Source organism: Chrysochloris asiatica, unplaced genomic scaffold, assembly GCF_000296735.1.
Source record: "Chrysochloris asiatica unplaced genomic scaffold, ChrAsi1.0 scaffold00155, whole genome shotgun sequence".
In the NCBI taxonomy this organism is placed as follows: domain Eukaryota; kingdom Metazoa; phylum Chordata; class Mammalia; order Afrosoricida; family Chrysochloridae; genus Chrysochloris; species Chrysochloris asiatica.
In genome coordinates, this window is record NW_006408673.1 from 6516917 (window position 1) to 6533182 (window position 16266).

Genomic DNA, 16266 nt, shown 5'->3' on the forward strand with positions numbered 1-16266 from the left:
GGACTGCTAATTGCAAGGTCTGCAGTTCAAAGCCATCAGTCACTCCTCAGAAGAAGAATAAAGCTTTTTGCTCCTTTTTGATCCAGGAACAGAGAATCTTTGAACCATCAAGGGAGATGAGCACAAGTGGAAGGCGGGACCCTATCCAGTGAAGCAGCAACACCAGAGATGGAGGCAGAGATGATGACATGGAGAGACAGAGCAGCTGAGGACTCTAGACTCATGGAAAGAGAAAGGCTGTGTGCGCTGGCAGCCAGGAGGCAGACTTGCAGAATGTGCCCTTTGGGTGTTTACATGATTGTATACTCCTGAGTGTTTTTGTGCACATCCAAAAAAAAAACCAGAATAGAATCAAATACTGTTGAATGATTCGTGAAGGAGATTGTAGTCATTGCAATGAAACAATGAGTATAAAACCGATGTTGTCCCATGTAAACTATCACTCAATTCAAAATAAAAACTTTAAAAAGAAGAAGAAAAAAAAATACCTTCACATCAAAATGTAGACTAATGTTTGACTGAACAACTGGACATCACAGTCTAGCCAAATTGACACATACAATTAATCAGCATACCTCTTATTCCAAAATGTAAGTGTACCTCCTGGACTTTATATAAGATTTTTTTCACTTTGATTGAAACTCCTAGGTTTATATAATTTAAAAGAAATGGGAAAAAAAAATGATTTACAGGAGTCCTGGTGTTACGCAATTGGATAAGCACTGGACTGTTAACCATAATAAGATCAGAGGTTCACACCCACCTGTCACTCCTTGGAAACCCCACACACAGTCGTTAGGATTTGGAACCAACTTAACAACAAAGACTTCCAGCCTCAGAAATTTTATATAGGGTTGCTATGAGTCAGAATCAATTCAAAAGCAGTGAATTTCCCTAAGCCCATAGACAAGAACCTAGGAGGGCTAGAGTTGAGAGTGAAGCATTCAGCTGACATGAAGTGAGGGGAGATGCACAAGAACACCCAAACTTGCAAACAGTACCCATCTGACTTGGCTTCAAGGGCTTAATGATCAGAATTTGACTAGAGTAAGATAAACAAATTTGATAAAGGAAACAAGTGTAAATTGCTATAATTTGATGAACTTGACCTATACTTATAGATGTAGTAGCTCAAAGTATCAACTGAGAGGGATAGAGTCTTCACATCAAGGATCAAACCTATCCCCTCTGTAAACAGGGTTGATGGGGATGAGTAACTTACACATTGGCTACCTAAAACGGGGGAGAGGGCTATAAAGGCACAAAAGTGGCTGGCCTACAAGTTTTTAAGAGGGAGTTTAGTTTCAGAGTGTGAGGGGAAAGGTACAGTCCTCACTGAAAAGTGTCATCTAGTCTAGATATGTCTGGTGAAAGTAAATGGGGATAAGATTCTTATGACTAATAGTGAGTAATTGTTATTATGATTGTGAGTGTCATAACTGTAAAGGTATAAGTTCTACAATATAAAGGGGGCAGTAGTTAATTCAACATGCCACGAACAGAGGACCCTAGGACCATCAAAGGAGAAGAGCATGAGCAAAATGTAGGACCCTATCCAGTGAAGCATAGACACCAGAGATGGAGGCAGAGATAATGACATGGAGAGATGGAGCAGCTGAGGACTTTAAACTCATGAAAGAGAAAGGCTGTGTGCTGGCAGCCAGGAGGCAGGTTTGTAGAATGTGCCCTTTGGTTGTTTAAATGATTATGTATTCCTGAGTGTTTCTGTGTACATCAAAAAAAAACCCAGATTCCAACCCACAGTGACCCTGTATAGGGTTCCCAAGGAGCAGCTGGTAAGCTTAAACCACCAACCCTGTGGTTCAAACCGACTTTGCAGTCTAACACATTAACCCACAGCACCACACCAGGACTCCATTTGTGTTGTTGGTTGTTGTTGTTGTGGTTGTTAAGTACCATTGAGTCAGTTCCAACCCACAATAGCCCTATATAGGGTTTCTGAGTAGTGGCTGGTAAGCTTGAACCAGCAGTTGCAGTTGTAGTTCAAACAGCTTGGTAGTCTAGCCCATTAATCCAAAGTGCCACACCAGGACTCCATTGGAGAGATGCAAATCAAAACAACGAGGTATTCTCTCACACCAGAAGTTAACAGCAAAGTTCAAAATCACAGAGGACAGTAAATGCTGGCAAGAAAGTGGACAGACTGGAAATCTCCCACATTGCTGGTGGAACTGTAAAATGGTTCAAACCACTCTGGAAAAACAAAATGGCACTTCCTCAGAAAGTTGGAAACAGAAATACCTTATGACCCAGCAATCCTTCTACTTGGTATATATCTACAACAAATACGAGCAAAAACACAAGTAGATAATACGCACACCAATGTTCATGGCAGCATTATTCACAATAGCAAAAAGATGGAGACAACCTAAATGCCCATAAATGGAAGCATGGATGAACAAACTTTGGTATATACACATAATGTAATACTATGCTACTTTGAAGAATAAAGATGAAGCTGCAAAACACCTCATAACATGGATGAACCTTGAGGACATAACGTTGAGTTAAATAAGTCAAGGACAAAAGGACAAATACTGCATAAGACCATTACGGTAAAAGCTTAAGAAAATATTTTAATATTTAAAGAATAATTATTTGATGGTTACCCAGGAGATGGACTGGAAAACAACCTGGCCAACCGACTGGAAGAGATCATATTTGTGTCCATTCCAAAGAAAGGTCACCCAATGAAACGCGGAGATTATCAGATAATATTGATATACATGCGAGTAAAGTTTTACTGAAGACAACGCAAAAATGTCTGCAACCCAAGAACGCCCATATTTGTAGATAGTACCCATTTGACCTAGCTTCAATGGCTGAAAGATCAGAACTTGACTAAAGAGGAAGAAAGAAGAGGGAAAAAAAGTGTAATCTGCTACAATTTGATGAACTTGATCTATACTTATGGATGTGGTACCTTAAAAGAGGGAACGAATCTTTATAGCAAGGATCATTCCCATTCCCTCTGTACACAGGGTTGACAGGGATGGCAACTTAGACATTGGCTACCCAAAATGCGGGAGACAACAAAGGCACGAAGTGACTGGCTTACAAGTTTTCATGAGGGAACTTAGTTTCAGAGGGTGCAGGGGAAAGTAGAATCGCCACAGAGTGGTTTCCAACCTGTCTAGACAGGACTGGTGAAAGGAGATAGGGAAAAGACTCTTGTGGTTCAATAGTGAATAACTGCTATCAGGACTGATTGTGAATGTTGCAAATGTAAAGGCAGACATTTTGTAACAAAAGGAAGGGAGTGCTTGATCTTGCAGTCCAGGAACGGAGGACCTGGGACCATCAAGGGAGAAGAGTGGAGTGTGGGATCCTATCCAGAGAAGCAGTGACGCCAGAGATGAGGCAGAGACAATGACATGAAGAGACAGACTCTAGACTCAAGGAGGGAGAGGGGTTGTGTGCTGGCAGCCAGGGAGCTGGTGTGCAGAGTATATCATTTGATTGTTTGAATGATTCTATTTTCTTTCTCCCACTGAATGGCTGGTAGTTTCGAGGTTAGCAACCCAATTCTTAACTACTACGCTACCATAGATCCTTTGTGTGAAAGTAGTCGATCACAAAAGGGCAAATATAAGACCAATGTTGTAAAAAGTGTTTAAAGGGTTTTCTTGATAAAAGGAACAATCCATGTTGTTGTTGTTATGTGCCGTGGAGTCGGTTCTGACTCATAGCGATCCTGTATAGGGTTTCTGAAGCTGTAAATCTTTACGCGAGCAGAAAGCCTCATCTTTCTCCCGCGGAACAGCTGGTAGTTTCGGCTGCTGACCTTGTGGGTCACAGCCTGATTCGTAACCACTACGCTACCAAAGTTCCTATGATGGTTTGTTGTTGTTGTTGTTATGTGCCGTGGAGTCGGTTCCAACTCATAGCAACCCTGTACAGAATTTCCAAGGCTGGAAATCTTTACGGGAGCAGAAAGCCTCATCTTTCTCCCGTGGAACAGCTGGTAGTTTTGAACTGCCAACTTTGAGGTTAGCAGCCAGATTCATAACCACTATGCTACCAGAGCTCCTTATGATGGTTTAGGGAGAGGGAATTATTCACAGGCTAGAGGGTAAACACATGTTAACATGAGTGACAGGGCAGGCAATAAACAACAAGAGAGAGGTTAGCATTGGAGAGATGAAGGTAGCAGGAGACACAGGGAGGAATGCAACAGTTAAAAGTGAATAGAGGTAAATACTGATAGCTGTTGGTACACGGGGTGATTGCAACCATGTAATGAAGCAAAGCATATGATTTGTTGAATGTAAAACTGTTGATCTGCTCTGTAAACCTTCATTCAACTCACAATAAAAAGCTGAGAAAAAAAAATAGTGTATAAAAGAGCTAATAATTCTACTAATGGCGATATACAAGTAGAAAAAATTATAAATTGTAAATGGTTGAATAGGAAAATTATAAATGTCTTAAATGTAAAATACTGTAACAACAATAAGTAGCTTAAACAGCACTAACTAGTGTGCATGGTTCTCTTTTATATGTTTTACAAGCATTTACTCATTTAACCCACTGCATTTTAACTGGAAAGAAAACCACAAGGTCAGCAGTTCAAACCTACCTTAGAAACCCTATACAGAGTTGCTATGAGTCAGATCCGACTTGATGGCACTTAAAAACAATAATATATAATTTCCCCTTTGTAAAGATGGGCCAATTAAGAAATTTTAAAACTTGGTCAGAAAACTTGCTCACAATCACAACAGAGTGTTGGGAAATGATTACTTTTTCTCTTCATATAAATATTTTTAACATTAAAAAAACAAACCCATTTGCTGTCTAGAAAAATAGGCCCATCCTTAGGTGTAGTAAGAGTTCTGGTGGCACTACAGAATAAGCACTGGACTGCTAACCACAAAATCTGCCATTTAATCGCATCAGCCACTCTGCTCCCATAAAGGGTTACAGCATCAGAAATCCTATGCAGGGTTGCTATGAGTTGGTATCAACTAGACAGCATTGGGTTTTTAGTTGTAGTCATTAACTATGCTTGGCTTAAGTCAATCACTACATTTCCAGGACGATGGTCATTGATTCACCTGTACAATCAGGACCCTAGTTTGAAATGTTAAGACCAAGAGACTCTCTCTCTCTCCCCGAAGAGGTGTGAATAAGAGGACATTTGTCCCCAACTGCCACTCACAATCATTCTAAAACCATAAAGGCAACAGTGACAGATTGAAAATAATGCTATGATAAAACAGAACAGAAACAGAAGAAACTGGGTCTTTCATATTACTGTGTTTCTTATAGTCAACAGCAAGTCTTAGTCTACCTTTGACTTTCAGACAAATGATTCTTTCAGTCATTTTTATTGTCTTTAAATGAACTAAAGTGTTTCTATTACTGATAACAGGAAGTACAAATTAACATTAGTGGGAAAGGGAACTCATTAACAAGCATGTTTCAAGAATGAATTATCTTAACACTGAATTAAATTTATGATGGCAAGTATTAAGGAGGAATTAGTTCTAGAGAGATACATCAGAGTAAAAACATGTTTGAATGATGATCTTTAAAAAAAAAAAAAAGGATCATATCAGAACTTGAAAAGTAGCAGCCACCTGCAATTATATATGGTCACATGGTATTTTAAAATATTTTACTTTGACTTTTAAAGTTTTCTCTTTTTTGAATCTAAATTTTCAGTTCTTCTTGAAAAATCAGAAGGTATGACGCCATTGGGGCAGGACAATAGTTTGAACACAGTAGCAGCTACACACTCTACAAGTACATATTCTGCCCATACTCAACACAAGCAGAGCTTTTGTGTCATCTACTCAAGGAGCTCTGGTAACGTAGTGGTTACGAATCGGGCTGTGAGCCGCAAGGTCAGCAGTTCGAAACTACCAGCTGTTTCGTGGGAGAAAGACGAGGCTTTCTGCTCCCTTAAAGATTTCCAGCCTCGGAAACCCTGTACAGGGTCGCTATGAGTCAGAACCAACTCCATGGCACATAACAACAACAACAACTCAATTCCTGTAGGTATGAGATTCTGCACCACTAATATTTAGCAGGACATATGTCAAATATCATACAATTAGCAATGAAAAATTATACTCCATATTTTAAGCTTTAATACTTTAATTTAAAGCATTTAACACTTAATCTTGTGGTTAAGTGCCATCAAGTCAGTTCTGACTCATAGCAACCCTGTATAGGGTTTCTGAGGAGTGACTGGTGGGTTTGAACTTCCGACCTTGAGGCTCAACCTGACCTTGCAGTCCAGCACATTATCCTGCAGCACCGCATAATAATTTTTTATCCCAACAAACAAAAACAATCATGAAATCATATATTTGTCACCAATCCACGGGAAATACTATTCTTGCTGTGTTGTTGACAAGTCCCATCAAGTTGGTTCCGACTCACAGCGACCCTGTGTAGGGTTTCCAAGGAGCAGCTGGTGAGTTTGAACCACCTACCTGAATACCTTTAAATACCTGGGGTAGAAGCCTTTAGTACAGCAATAAATTTCTGAAATGATGCCAATACATTAATTACTCTTGGTACAAGCGTTTGACAAATTAATTGAGCATACAGATGAGAACAAAAGAGAATGGCCTTAAATTACACCAGGAAATATGTATGCTAAAGCTGACCATAAGTTTGAAACACCTGAATATACAACGTATTATTAATCAAAACTTATTTCTAAAGTAGATTACCTATATAGCTAACATAAGGGCAATAAAAATATATATATTTATTTTGCTTTAATAACATCCCTAAAGAAAAGGAAAAGGTTAAAGCAGCTATAAATACAGCTTAAATGAAATATCCAGTCGAGATAGGAGGGTAAGAAAGTACACATGAAGATATAGTGACGTAAGTAACATCTTGGTTCTGTAAGTTAAATGGAATGCTCAAGGGACTTGTATTGTTATAATGCTTCATTATTTACAATGTTACATATTCTTTAGTTTATATCCTATTTTTCACAATTTTAGAAGTTTTAATCCAATGCACTTACTGTAATAAAAAGTTAATAATCAACTTTCTACATCTGCAATCTGAGTAGAAAAAAAAAAAAAAAATCCCCACACACACAACTGCCTCACCTGAAAAAAAAAGTTTTGTTTTGTTTTGTTTTACTTCTAAAGCTGTTTTTTTTGTTTTTTAAGAAACTTTTTAGGTTAAATAAGAAAAAACAGACTATTACTAGAGATTTCACCATTAACATTTAACAGGATCTATGATTTTTGTGTCTTCACACTAGAGAAAATGATGCCTAAGCTGCAAATAACTGCTCAAGGAAGCGAACAACGCTACGTAAAATCATGAAACACAGGTGTTCCTGAAAAGACTGCAGTTCTAAGAAACATCAAATTGTAGGCAATCTATTTAACCTTGCAGTGCCTCAATTTCCCCATCTATACAATGGGATGTACAGAGATACACACACACACACACACACACAAAGAGGAAGTCCATGAGTAATGCAAACAATTAATGCTCCAACTTAATACCTGAAAGGCTGGTGATTTGACCCCATTAAGAAACATCTTGGAAGAAAAACCTAGCAATCTACTTCCAAAATAACACAACCACAAAAAAAAAAACCCTGCAGTGGTCAATGAGTTGAAATCAACTCCACAGCAACTGGTTTTAGGCACAGAGAGAAAGTTGCTAACTACCTAGTGTGTAACTTTTTAAAGCCATGTATATAATTAATGTCATTTTCTCCATTAAGTAAAATTCAGACTAAGATTGAGAAGTATCAACCACAAAATATTTAGGTGCAGCAGTTCTAAAAACAGTTCAGTTGCCATGATTTTCTTAAGACTTGTCAAGACCTTAGATATTGTCAAAAGAGCATGGAAATATAAGGGAGATACTCATAGAATGAAAGTACCTGCAATATACTTTTCTGTGCAACTTTCCCTTCCCTACATGTGAAGAGAACAATGACAAATGACATGCATGACCTTTCAAAGCAGTCGCTGTGAAGGACATAGAAATGACCTTAAAATCTCTATCAGGGTGGTAAATCTAGACAGCATATTAGCAAATTACTACTCAGAATTTTCCTTAATGATAAAAACACAAGTGACTCAATCTTTGGACATCTACCTCAAACAGAATGATAAACCAAACCAAATCAACTGTGTCAGAGTCAATGCCAACCCATGGCAAGCCCATGTGTGTCAGAGTAGAACTGTGTGTGCTCCACAGGTTTTTCAGTGGCTGATTCTCCAGAAGCAGATCACCAAACCTTTCTTCCCATGTGCCTCTGGGTGGACTGAGACCCCCCAACCTTTTGGCTAGCAACTGAGCTCTTAATCTTACTATTGTTGTATCCGGTTCTAACCACCAACCTTGTGGTTAGCATTAAGTACTTAAGTCATCCTCTGTCAAAGCAATGTTGTGTCTTAAGAACTGGACTGCTAATTGTAAGGTTGGTGGTTCAAACCCATCAGCCTCTCGTTGGAAATCTTATACAGGGTAGCTGTAGGTCTAAGCCATTAAGACTCATTGGTACTTAACAACAACATTACTATCACACATCTCCTGTTTATCATCCAAGTTACATGACAGTCACAAAAAAACTGAACAAAAATCAGAAAGGAAAGTTTGCAAGTTCCTCTCTATTTTAAGGTAAAAGAATGCATCAGCTTTATCTCCTTGAGATTAATGAACTTTTTAAATCTCCCCACACAAAATCCCCAAAATGTTGAAAACTGGTGAAGCTGTGTGATGAACACCAGAGTTTATCACACTATTCTATTTCCACGTATATTTGAACACTTCCATACTATAAAGTTAAAAACATAAATGTATATGTGGATATGGTGGTGGTGGTTGTGGTGGTGGTGGTAGTTGTGTGGCATCAAGTCAGCACCAACTCACTCATAGCGACCCTGTATGGAGTCCTGGTGAAGCACTATGGGCTAATGTGCTGAACTGCAAAGTTGGTTTGAACTGCAAGGTCGACAGTTCAAGCTCACCAGCAGCTCCTCAGAAACCCTATACAGGGCCGCTATGGGTCGGAACCGACTCAACAGTACTTAACAACAACAACATAAAATAAAGTTAAAAATACAATGTATATGTATGTGTCTAATGGTAGTAGTGGTGGTGGTTGTGTACCATCAAGTCAGCACCGACTCATAGCAAGCCTGTATAAGGTTTCTGAGGATGTAAATCATTACAGGATCATAAAGTCTCATCTTTCCTTGAGAAGCAGCTGGTGGATTCAAACTGCGTACTGTGTGGTTTACTGCCCAACATTTAACCCACTACTACCAAGGCTCAACTTCCAACACAATGAATTGGTAGAAAAATGCCCAATTTGTTCCAACTTTTCAGTCTAAAAATAAGTGAGCTACTTCTTTCTAGAAAGGAGCTCTAGTAGCATAGTGGTTACGAATCGGGCTGCTAATCTCAGAGTCAGCAGTTCTAAACTATCAGCTGTTCCACGTGAGAAAGATAACGCTTTCTGCTCCTGTAAAGATTTACAGCCTCAGAAACCCTATACAGGGTCACTATGAGTGGCAACCACCACCACCACCACTGCTTTATAGGTAAGCTGACAATTATTAAAGGTATAGGGAAGGACTTAATTAACTGCCTTGGAATAAACTAAGCCTAACCTTGAAAACATTAGGTTGGTGGGCAATAGAAATTGGAACAAAAAAAAAAATCTAAAAGCCCTTCATTAGAAATAACAGCTATTTGTAGGAATGGAATAGGGAATAAAGGAAATTGTTTTGTATCCACTGTTTTAAAGAAACAAAGTTTATTGTAGTATAACCTCAACTTCCAATGAGGAACAATGCTTTAATGTTAGGCATGAATTTACAAAGGAAACAGACTATATGCTCTGCCACAACTCTTTTTGTAAATTGCCATTCAATTTCACAAGACTACTGTAAAGATAATCTTTAAAAACATTAACTTTGTAACAAATTAATCTTTCATCTGTTCCTAAGAACACAAATTTTGTTTTTAAAACTTATCCTGGCAAAGTCACTTTAATACAACTTTGTCCCAAAGGAGTAAATAGGTCTATGCATTTCCATTATTTCTCAAGTTCCCCAAAAAAGTCACAAGAACTTATTTCAAATGTTAAAAAAATAAATTCAGACATAAATATACATCCTAAAGGAAAGGAAAAAACTTTTTGCAGATAACTCATCCAGTGGTACGCCCCAAAAACTTTTCATAGCAGCAGTTATTTCCTTAGCAAAAAAGTAATTTTTCACTTTCAGAAAACTTGGAGCATCTAAATTTGTGTAATTCCTACAAAACTGAAAAATACAAGAAGTTGGTTCATTTACGTCAGAATTTTGTGTTTCTATCCATAGAAAACCCATCGTCAACCACCCATCAAGAAGCTTTAACTTCTCGTTCTTCAACCCACTGAAAAGAGTATATGCTTATAAATGTATATCTCCACTTACCAGATTAAAGACAGTTTCTACAATATCCCTGTTGGATACTTCTCCAACTTCTACCAAACCCGTCAGCACAGCAAATTTCATTCTGATGCCTCTGATGGGGATCCCAGGCTTCAGAGACAAAGCACCCCCTTCATTAGGGGTTTCTTCTCCTTTTCCTTCACCTCCCCCATCATCACCTGTTGGTGGCGGGGAAGGGACATGGTTATCTTCACTAGCCATTGCTAGTTCACGGAAAAGGACACCTCGGAATCGCCCCGGAACAGCAGTCGCTGCACTAGTAATTAGCACAACACACGCAACACAAAACGAAAAGGGTCTCTGTCTTCCAACTTGTAGAGAAACCCCAAGAGCAGTTGATGTAGAAAGTCCTTGGTGTCGCCCTCCTCCTCTTGGAGAATATTTGTCCAATCTCTCTCCCCGAGGCTGACAACAACGCCAAACCCTATTGGAAGATTAGATATATGTTAAATAGGCTACGTTTTGTTTTAGGGTTTTTTTTGTTTTTGTTTTTAGGGAGGGAAAGGGAAAATAGTTATTGTGGGTCAGATAAGTTACTAAAGGAACCCCACACTCGCTATCCACTTCTCCCAGGCTCAAGGAGCTGGGTTCTGGGTGAAGGCGGGTTCCAGAGGCCCCTGAACAGGTTCACTCCTCCCCCACGCTCTCGCAGGTTCTAGGCGCAGGGCGACCTCTCATCACAGGTGCACGGAAAGAGAAACTGTCGAGGGAAAGACGAGGGAATGGGGAGAGGAAGGAGCCCCCAAGCCACCACAGCAGGTAGAAAGTTCCGCCTCACCCAGAGACACCGGACTCGTCCTCACCCCCGCCAGGGAGCAACGAGACGGAGGTGGCGGCGGTGATCCAAGGCAGGAAAAGGCGGGGGAAGGGGGCGGAGAGTGTGCTCAACGCGCGGCCCAAGGGGAGGAGTGGAGCACCGCTCTCCAGACACCTGAGGTCCGAGCGGGAGGGGACGGGAGGTGTGTGCTGTGGGAGGAGGGGCAGGGAGGCGGCCGGCGAGGCCCGGTAGCGACGGCGGGAAGAGGAGGGAGGAGAGGGAGGTCAGTGCACCTGGTCGCAGCCTCCAAGTTTCCCTAGTCTGCTGCCCGGGAGTCCGCGGCTGCACAGAACTCCATGGCTTCCTGGCCCACCCCACCCCTGCGCTCAATCTTTGCAAGCACAGCCGCTGCTGGCTCTACGGACGCCGTTACAGAGGCTGCTGCTGGTTGAGAGGATGCTACTGCCACAGCTCGCCCCACCACGTCTCGCTGTGCTGTCCCTGTGCTCAAGGAAGCTGCTCCCGGCCGCCATGACAGCGCCGAGGGCTGCCGGCGCGGCGTGCGCGTGCGCGAGCGCGCGGGGCGGTGGGGCGGGCGCGAAGGCGGGGGTGGCTGCGCGGGCGGCCTAGGGGACCTGGCAAGGGTTGAGGAGTTTGGGCGCCTTAGGCTGCGCACCCGGGCGGGCGGGGGAGCTGCTCAGGTAGCACCAGGTGTATGGTGGACCAGGCGACAAGAGATCTTTCCTTCCCGGGGCTGTCCCTTCCTTCCGTCTTCCCCTCCTCTACAACCTGGGAAGGTACTTTGGCAAGTGCTAAGGTGAGGATCCTGATTCTGTTGTTAAGTTACCGCGGAGGAAAGCCGTCCCACGTTGCCAAGGTGTCTTCTTGGACTTGGAGAAGGACACCTGGGGGACCGCTACGAGCCAGGGAGATGGCAAAGGGGGAACCAGTGAGACTGCTCTCCCTAAGAAGAGCCAAGAGTTCCTACCTCTGATTGCTTTCAGCTGCTGCCCCCCGCCCACCTACCGCGCTTGGCTAAGAGTGGAAAGAGATTTCCACTGGGATGCCCCAGCAGCTGTCACCATTCGGAAGGGGAGGGGAAGAGTCCGCGTCAAGGAGAAAAGAGAAGATTCCTTGCCTTGCAGCTGCTGCCCCACCAAACCTCTCCCACATTCTAGGAAAGGAGGATTCCAGAGACAGCTGCTCCAAGCATAGTGTGGAGGCAGGGTTAATTCTGCGTGTAGATCCCTGAGGTTTTTCTTTTCCTTTCGTGATGTTCAGCGTAAAAGTTAGGCTTGTCTCATTCTCATATTAGTTGAAAAGATAAATTACATTACGGATGAAGCCCGTAGAGTTCATCAGAACCTGAGTCCTTCCCTCCACCCCGACTATTAACAGTAAAGCACACTTCCTGATGCGTTGTAAGAAAGAAAAATTATTCTTAAGGTCATTCATAAGGCCTTTTTAAAAAATGTTTAAAACATACCTTGCTCCCTAAAATGAAAGTGAAACAAAATGTGGATCAAGTAAAAGTAAGTATTGTGGAGGAGTTAAGGCCTCGGATTTATATTTCAAATTGTTAAATGAATAAATATGGAATAAGAAGGAAAGGGGATTGCTGCAGGAGAAAGACAACTTTCACTTTACCTCTTACACAACTATAATTTGAGGAAGAGAGGCATTAAATGATCAAAGACCTCCGCAGTTTGCCTCCTCATATTAGGTCAAATCGTCTAACCTTGAATATATTATTCTACCATAAGTGTTAAGAAAGTTTGTGTTAAATAAATAAATGGTATCCTTTGAGACAAAATTTGTCCATCTGAATTATCTAGGGAATCCTCTAGAATAAGGTGGTTCAAACCACCAGGCACTCTTTAGAAACCCTATACAGGGTTGCTATGAGTCAGAACCACCTGGAGGGGACTTAACAGAAAATTATTTAGGGGTTATTATTAAGTGCCTGCAAGTGGGTTCCGATGACAGCAACACTGTATAGGGTTTCTGAGGTGTATAAATGTTTTAGGGAACAGACAGCCTCATATTTCTCCTGAGAAGTGACTGATGGGCTCAAACTGCCAACCTAGTAGTTTGTAGTCCAGTGCTTACCCTAAGGAGCCACTACACTCCCTATCTGAGGGTAATATTTGTGTAAAGGAGCTCTGTTGAAGAAAGATATGGCAGTCTGCTTCCATAAAGATTGTTGTTAGGTGCCATCAAGTTGGTTCGAACTAATAGCAACCCTATGCCCTATGCACAACAAAGTGAAACCGCGCCGGGTCCTGTGCCAGCTTCACGGTCAGTCATTACAGTGGACCCCATTGTTGCTGCCACAGTGTCAATCCATCTCACGTACCCTCTACTCTACGAAGCATTATGCCTTTCTCCAGGGACTGGTCCCTCTTGATAACATGCCTGAAGTAATCGAGACAAAGTCTCACATCCTGGCTTCTAAGAACATTCTAGCTATACTTCCTCTAAGACATTTATTTGCCCTTCTGGCAGTCCATGGTACTTTAAGTATTATATTACTGCCTTGGAAACCCTATGGGACAGTAGTGTCTTTCATGAATTTACCAGTTCACTCTTAACACTATGCTTCTACGGTAAAATAGGGTATGTGCGACAATAGACAACTATTTTCAAAAGGAATCATCAAATATTCAGAATTATTCAACCTCCTGCTTTACTTTACCCCATTGTTGTTAAGTGCCTTCCAGTCAGTTCAGTCTCATAGCAACCTCATAGGGTTTCCGAGGAGTGGCCGGTGAGTTTGAACTGCCAATCTTGCAGTTCAAACTGACCCTGTGGTCTAGTGCATTATCCTGCCGCACCACAACAGGACTTTGCCCAATGGCGACAGTAAAATAATTGACACAATTTGGAGGTTCACTGAGAAAGGATGAAGAAGGTAGAATGGGAAACTTCACAAACCAAGCCACAGTCAAAATGCAGTGTTGTTAAGTGCTGTTGAGTGAGTCTGTTCCGATTCACCACAACTCTGTATAGTTTCCAGGGAGTGGCTAGTGGGTTTGAACCACAGACCTTTTGGTTAGCATCCTGTGCTTTTCAAAAAGCACCACACCAGGACTCCTCAAAATACAATTGTTGTTAAGTATCATCAAGTTAGTCCTGACCCTGTATAGGGTTTCCGAGGAGTGGCTGGTGAGTTTGAACCACCAACCTTGTGGTTCAAATGGACCTTATGATCAAATGCTTATACTACAGCACCATACCAGGACTCCCAAAATGCAATGTTGCTGTTGTTGTTATGTGCCGTGGAGTCAGTTCTGATTAGCAACACTGTACAGGGTTTCCGAGACTGTAAATCTTTACAGGAGCAGAAAGCCTCATCTTTCTCCTGGAGAACAGCTAGTAGTTTCAAACTGCTGACTGTGAGATTAGCAGCCCTATTTGTAAACACTACGCTGTGGATGATTAATTAGGTGTAGCTGAGAACTCTGAAGAATTTTAGGGTGAATTTGAACTCTTTGATGGTACAATACTATACTTTGCATATTATAGGTACTCAATACGTATGATTTGGAATGAAACTAAAATTAGTTGCATCAGTTTTTTTCTGACTTGAAAACCCTTGCTTGAGTTTACCAAGTTATTATCAAATGGAAGAAAAACCTTGTGTGATATAAATGGTTATCTTAATGTGGAAAGTAGTCTTCCCATTTGTTAAAATTTGGTAATCTCTTTGGTTCTACTAATGGAAGTTTTCTAGTCAACACCCTTATATGAAGGGGCTTCAAAAAATTCATGGCAAAATGAGATTAAAAGATACTGGAATTTTTGAAGTTCTCTCATATAAAGTGTTACCAGATGAGTTTACAAAACTACCTTATCTTATGCTACTGTTGTTTAAGTTCCATCAAGTTGGTTCTGACACATAGACCCTGTACAGGGTTTCCAAGGAGCGACTGGTGGGTTTGAACCGCCAACCTTGTGGTTCAAATTGACCTTGTGGTCCAGTGCAATATCGTGCAGCGCCACGCCAGGACTCCACTTAACTTCTACATACAAAAGAAGAAAAAAAAATTATCTCTAAAGACAGACCTATGTTTTCTATCATCGTCTAATGCATATCTTAACCTTTCTCTGACATCAGCATTTTGTCAGAATTAAATTCAGAACCAAGGGTTTTCATAATTGTACTTTTCTTCAGCATGTATTGAAATCATAGCAGGGGAGAAAAAAATAGAGTAGATTCAGAACAGGAAGCCTTGTGCATACCTCAGAGGAACTCAAGCAAAGAGAATGTAATTTCATGCTGAATTCAAGATTATTGATCTGTAAACCTTTACCTACACACAAAGGGAAAATTGGGGTGGAATTTTCTTACCCCAAAAAATAATACACAATCCATGCATTGTAACTGCTTGGCATTTTGCTAAGGTATACGTTAAATGATGACTTTTCCAAAAGATACTACCTAACAATATCATTATGCAGCTGTGTGTGTATCCCTGAATTTGGAGCTTTTTTAAAAAAAAATTGCTATTCAGCATTGCATATTTCAAGGCTGGCAATTCATGGTCCTGACTTACAGCTGTCAAACACTGTCAAAATCTCACTGCAGCAGCAGCATCTGACCTCTGCCATCACTAGGGGGAAGAACCATGAACAACATCTACTGCCCAAGTTTGACTTCTGTGAGATAATATTTCCTCTCTTCATCCTCTTTACCAGTTCTGATCTCAACTGTCCTTCCCATAGCACTCTGTACTTCACTTCTGGGTTCAGTATTCCATTGCAATGGCCACACAGAACTCAAAGACAATTCTCAGGATTACAGGGTTTATTAGGGAAGTGGTGGTGGTGGTGCATAGGGTTTCCATGGCTGTAAATCTTTACAGGAGCAGAAAGCCTTATCTTTCTCCTGCGGAACCCATGGTAGTTTCAAACTGCTGAGTATGAGATTAGCAGACCAACTTATAACCACTACACTACCAGAGCTCCTTTTATTAGGGAAGTTGTTGTTGTTAGGTGCCATCGAGTCAGTACCGACTCATAGCGACCCTATGCACAGCAGAACGAAAA

General features: G+C 41.2%; 1 protein-coding gene across 2 annotated transcripts in view; it reads right to left on the minus strand.

Annotated features, from left to right (window-relative positions):
- Window positions 1-10661, minus strand: part of LRBA (LPS-responsive vesicle trafficking, beach and anchor containing) — a 944588-nt gene extending 933927 nt beyond the window's left edge. For both annotated transcript variants that reach the window (XM_006870875.1, XM_006870876.1), the window contains exon 1: window positions 10443-10661. In XM_006870875.1, the coding sequence (XP_006870937.1) occupies window positions 10443-10661 (219 nt within the window). The remainder of the gene's footprint in view (window positions 1-10442) is intronic.
- Between the last annotated feature and the right edge of the window lie 5605 nt (window positions 10662-16266).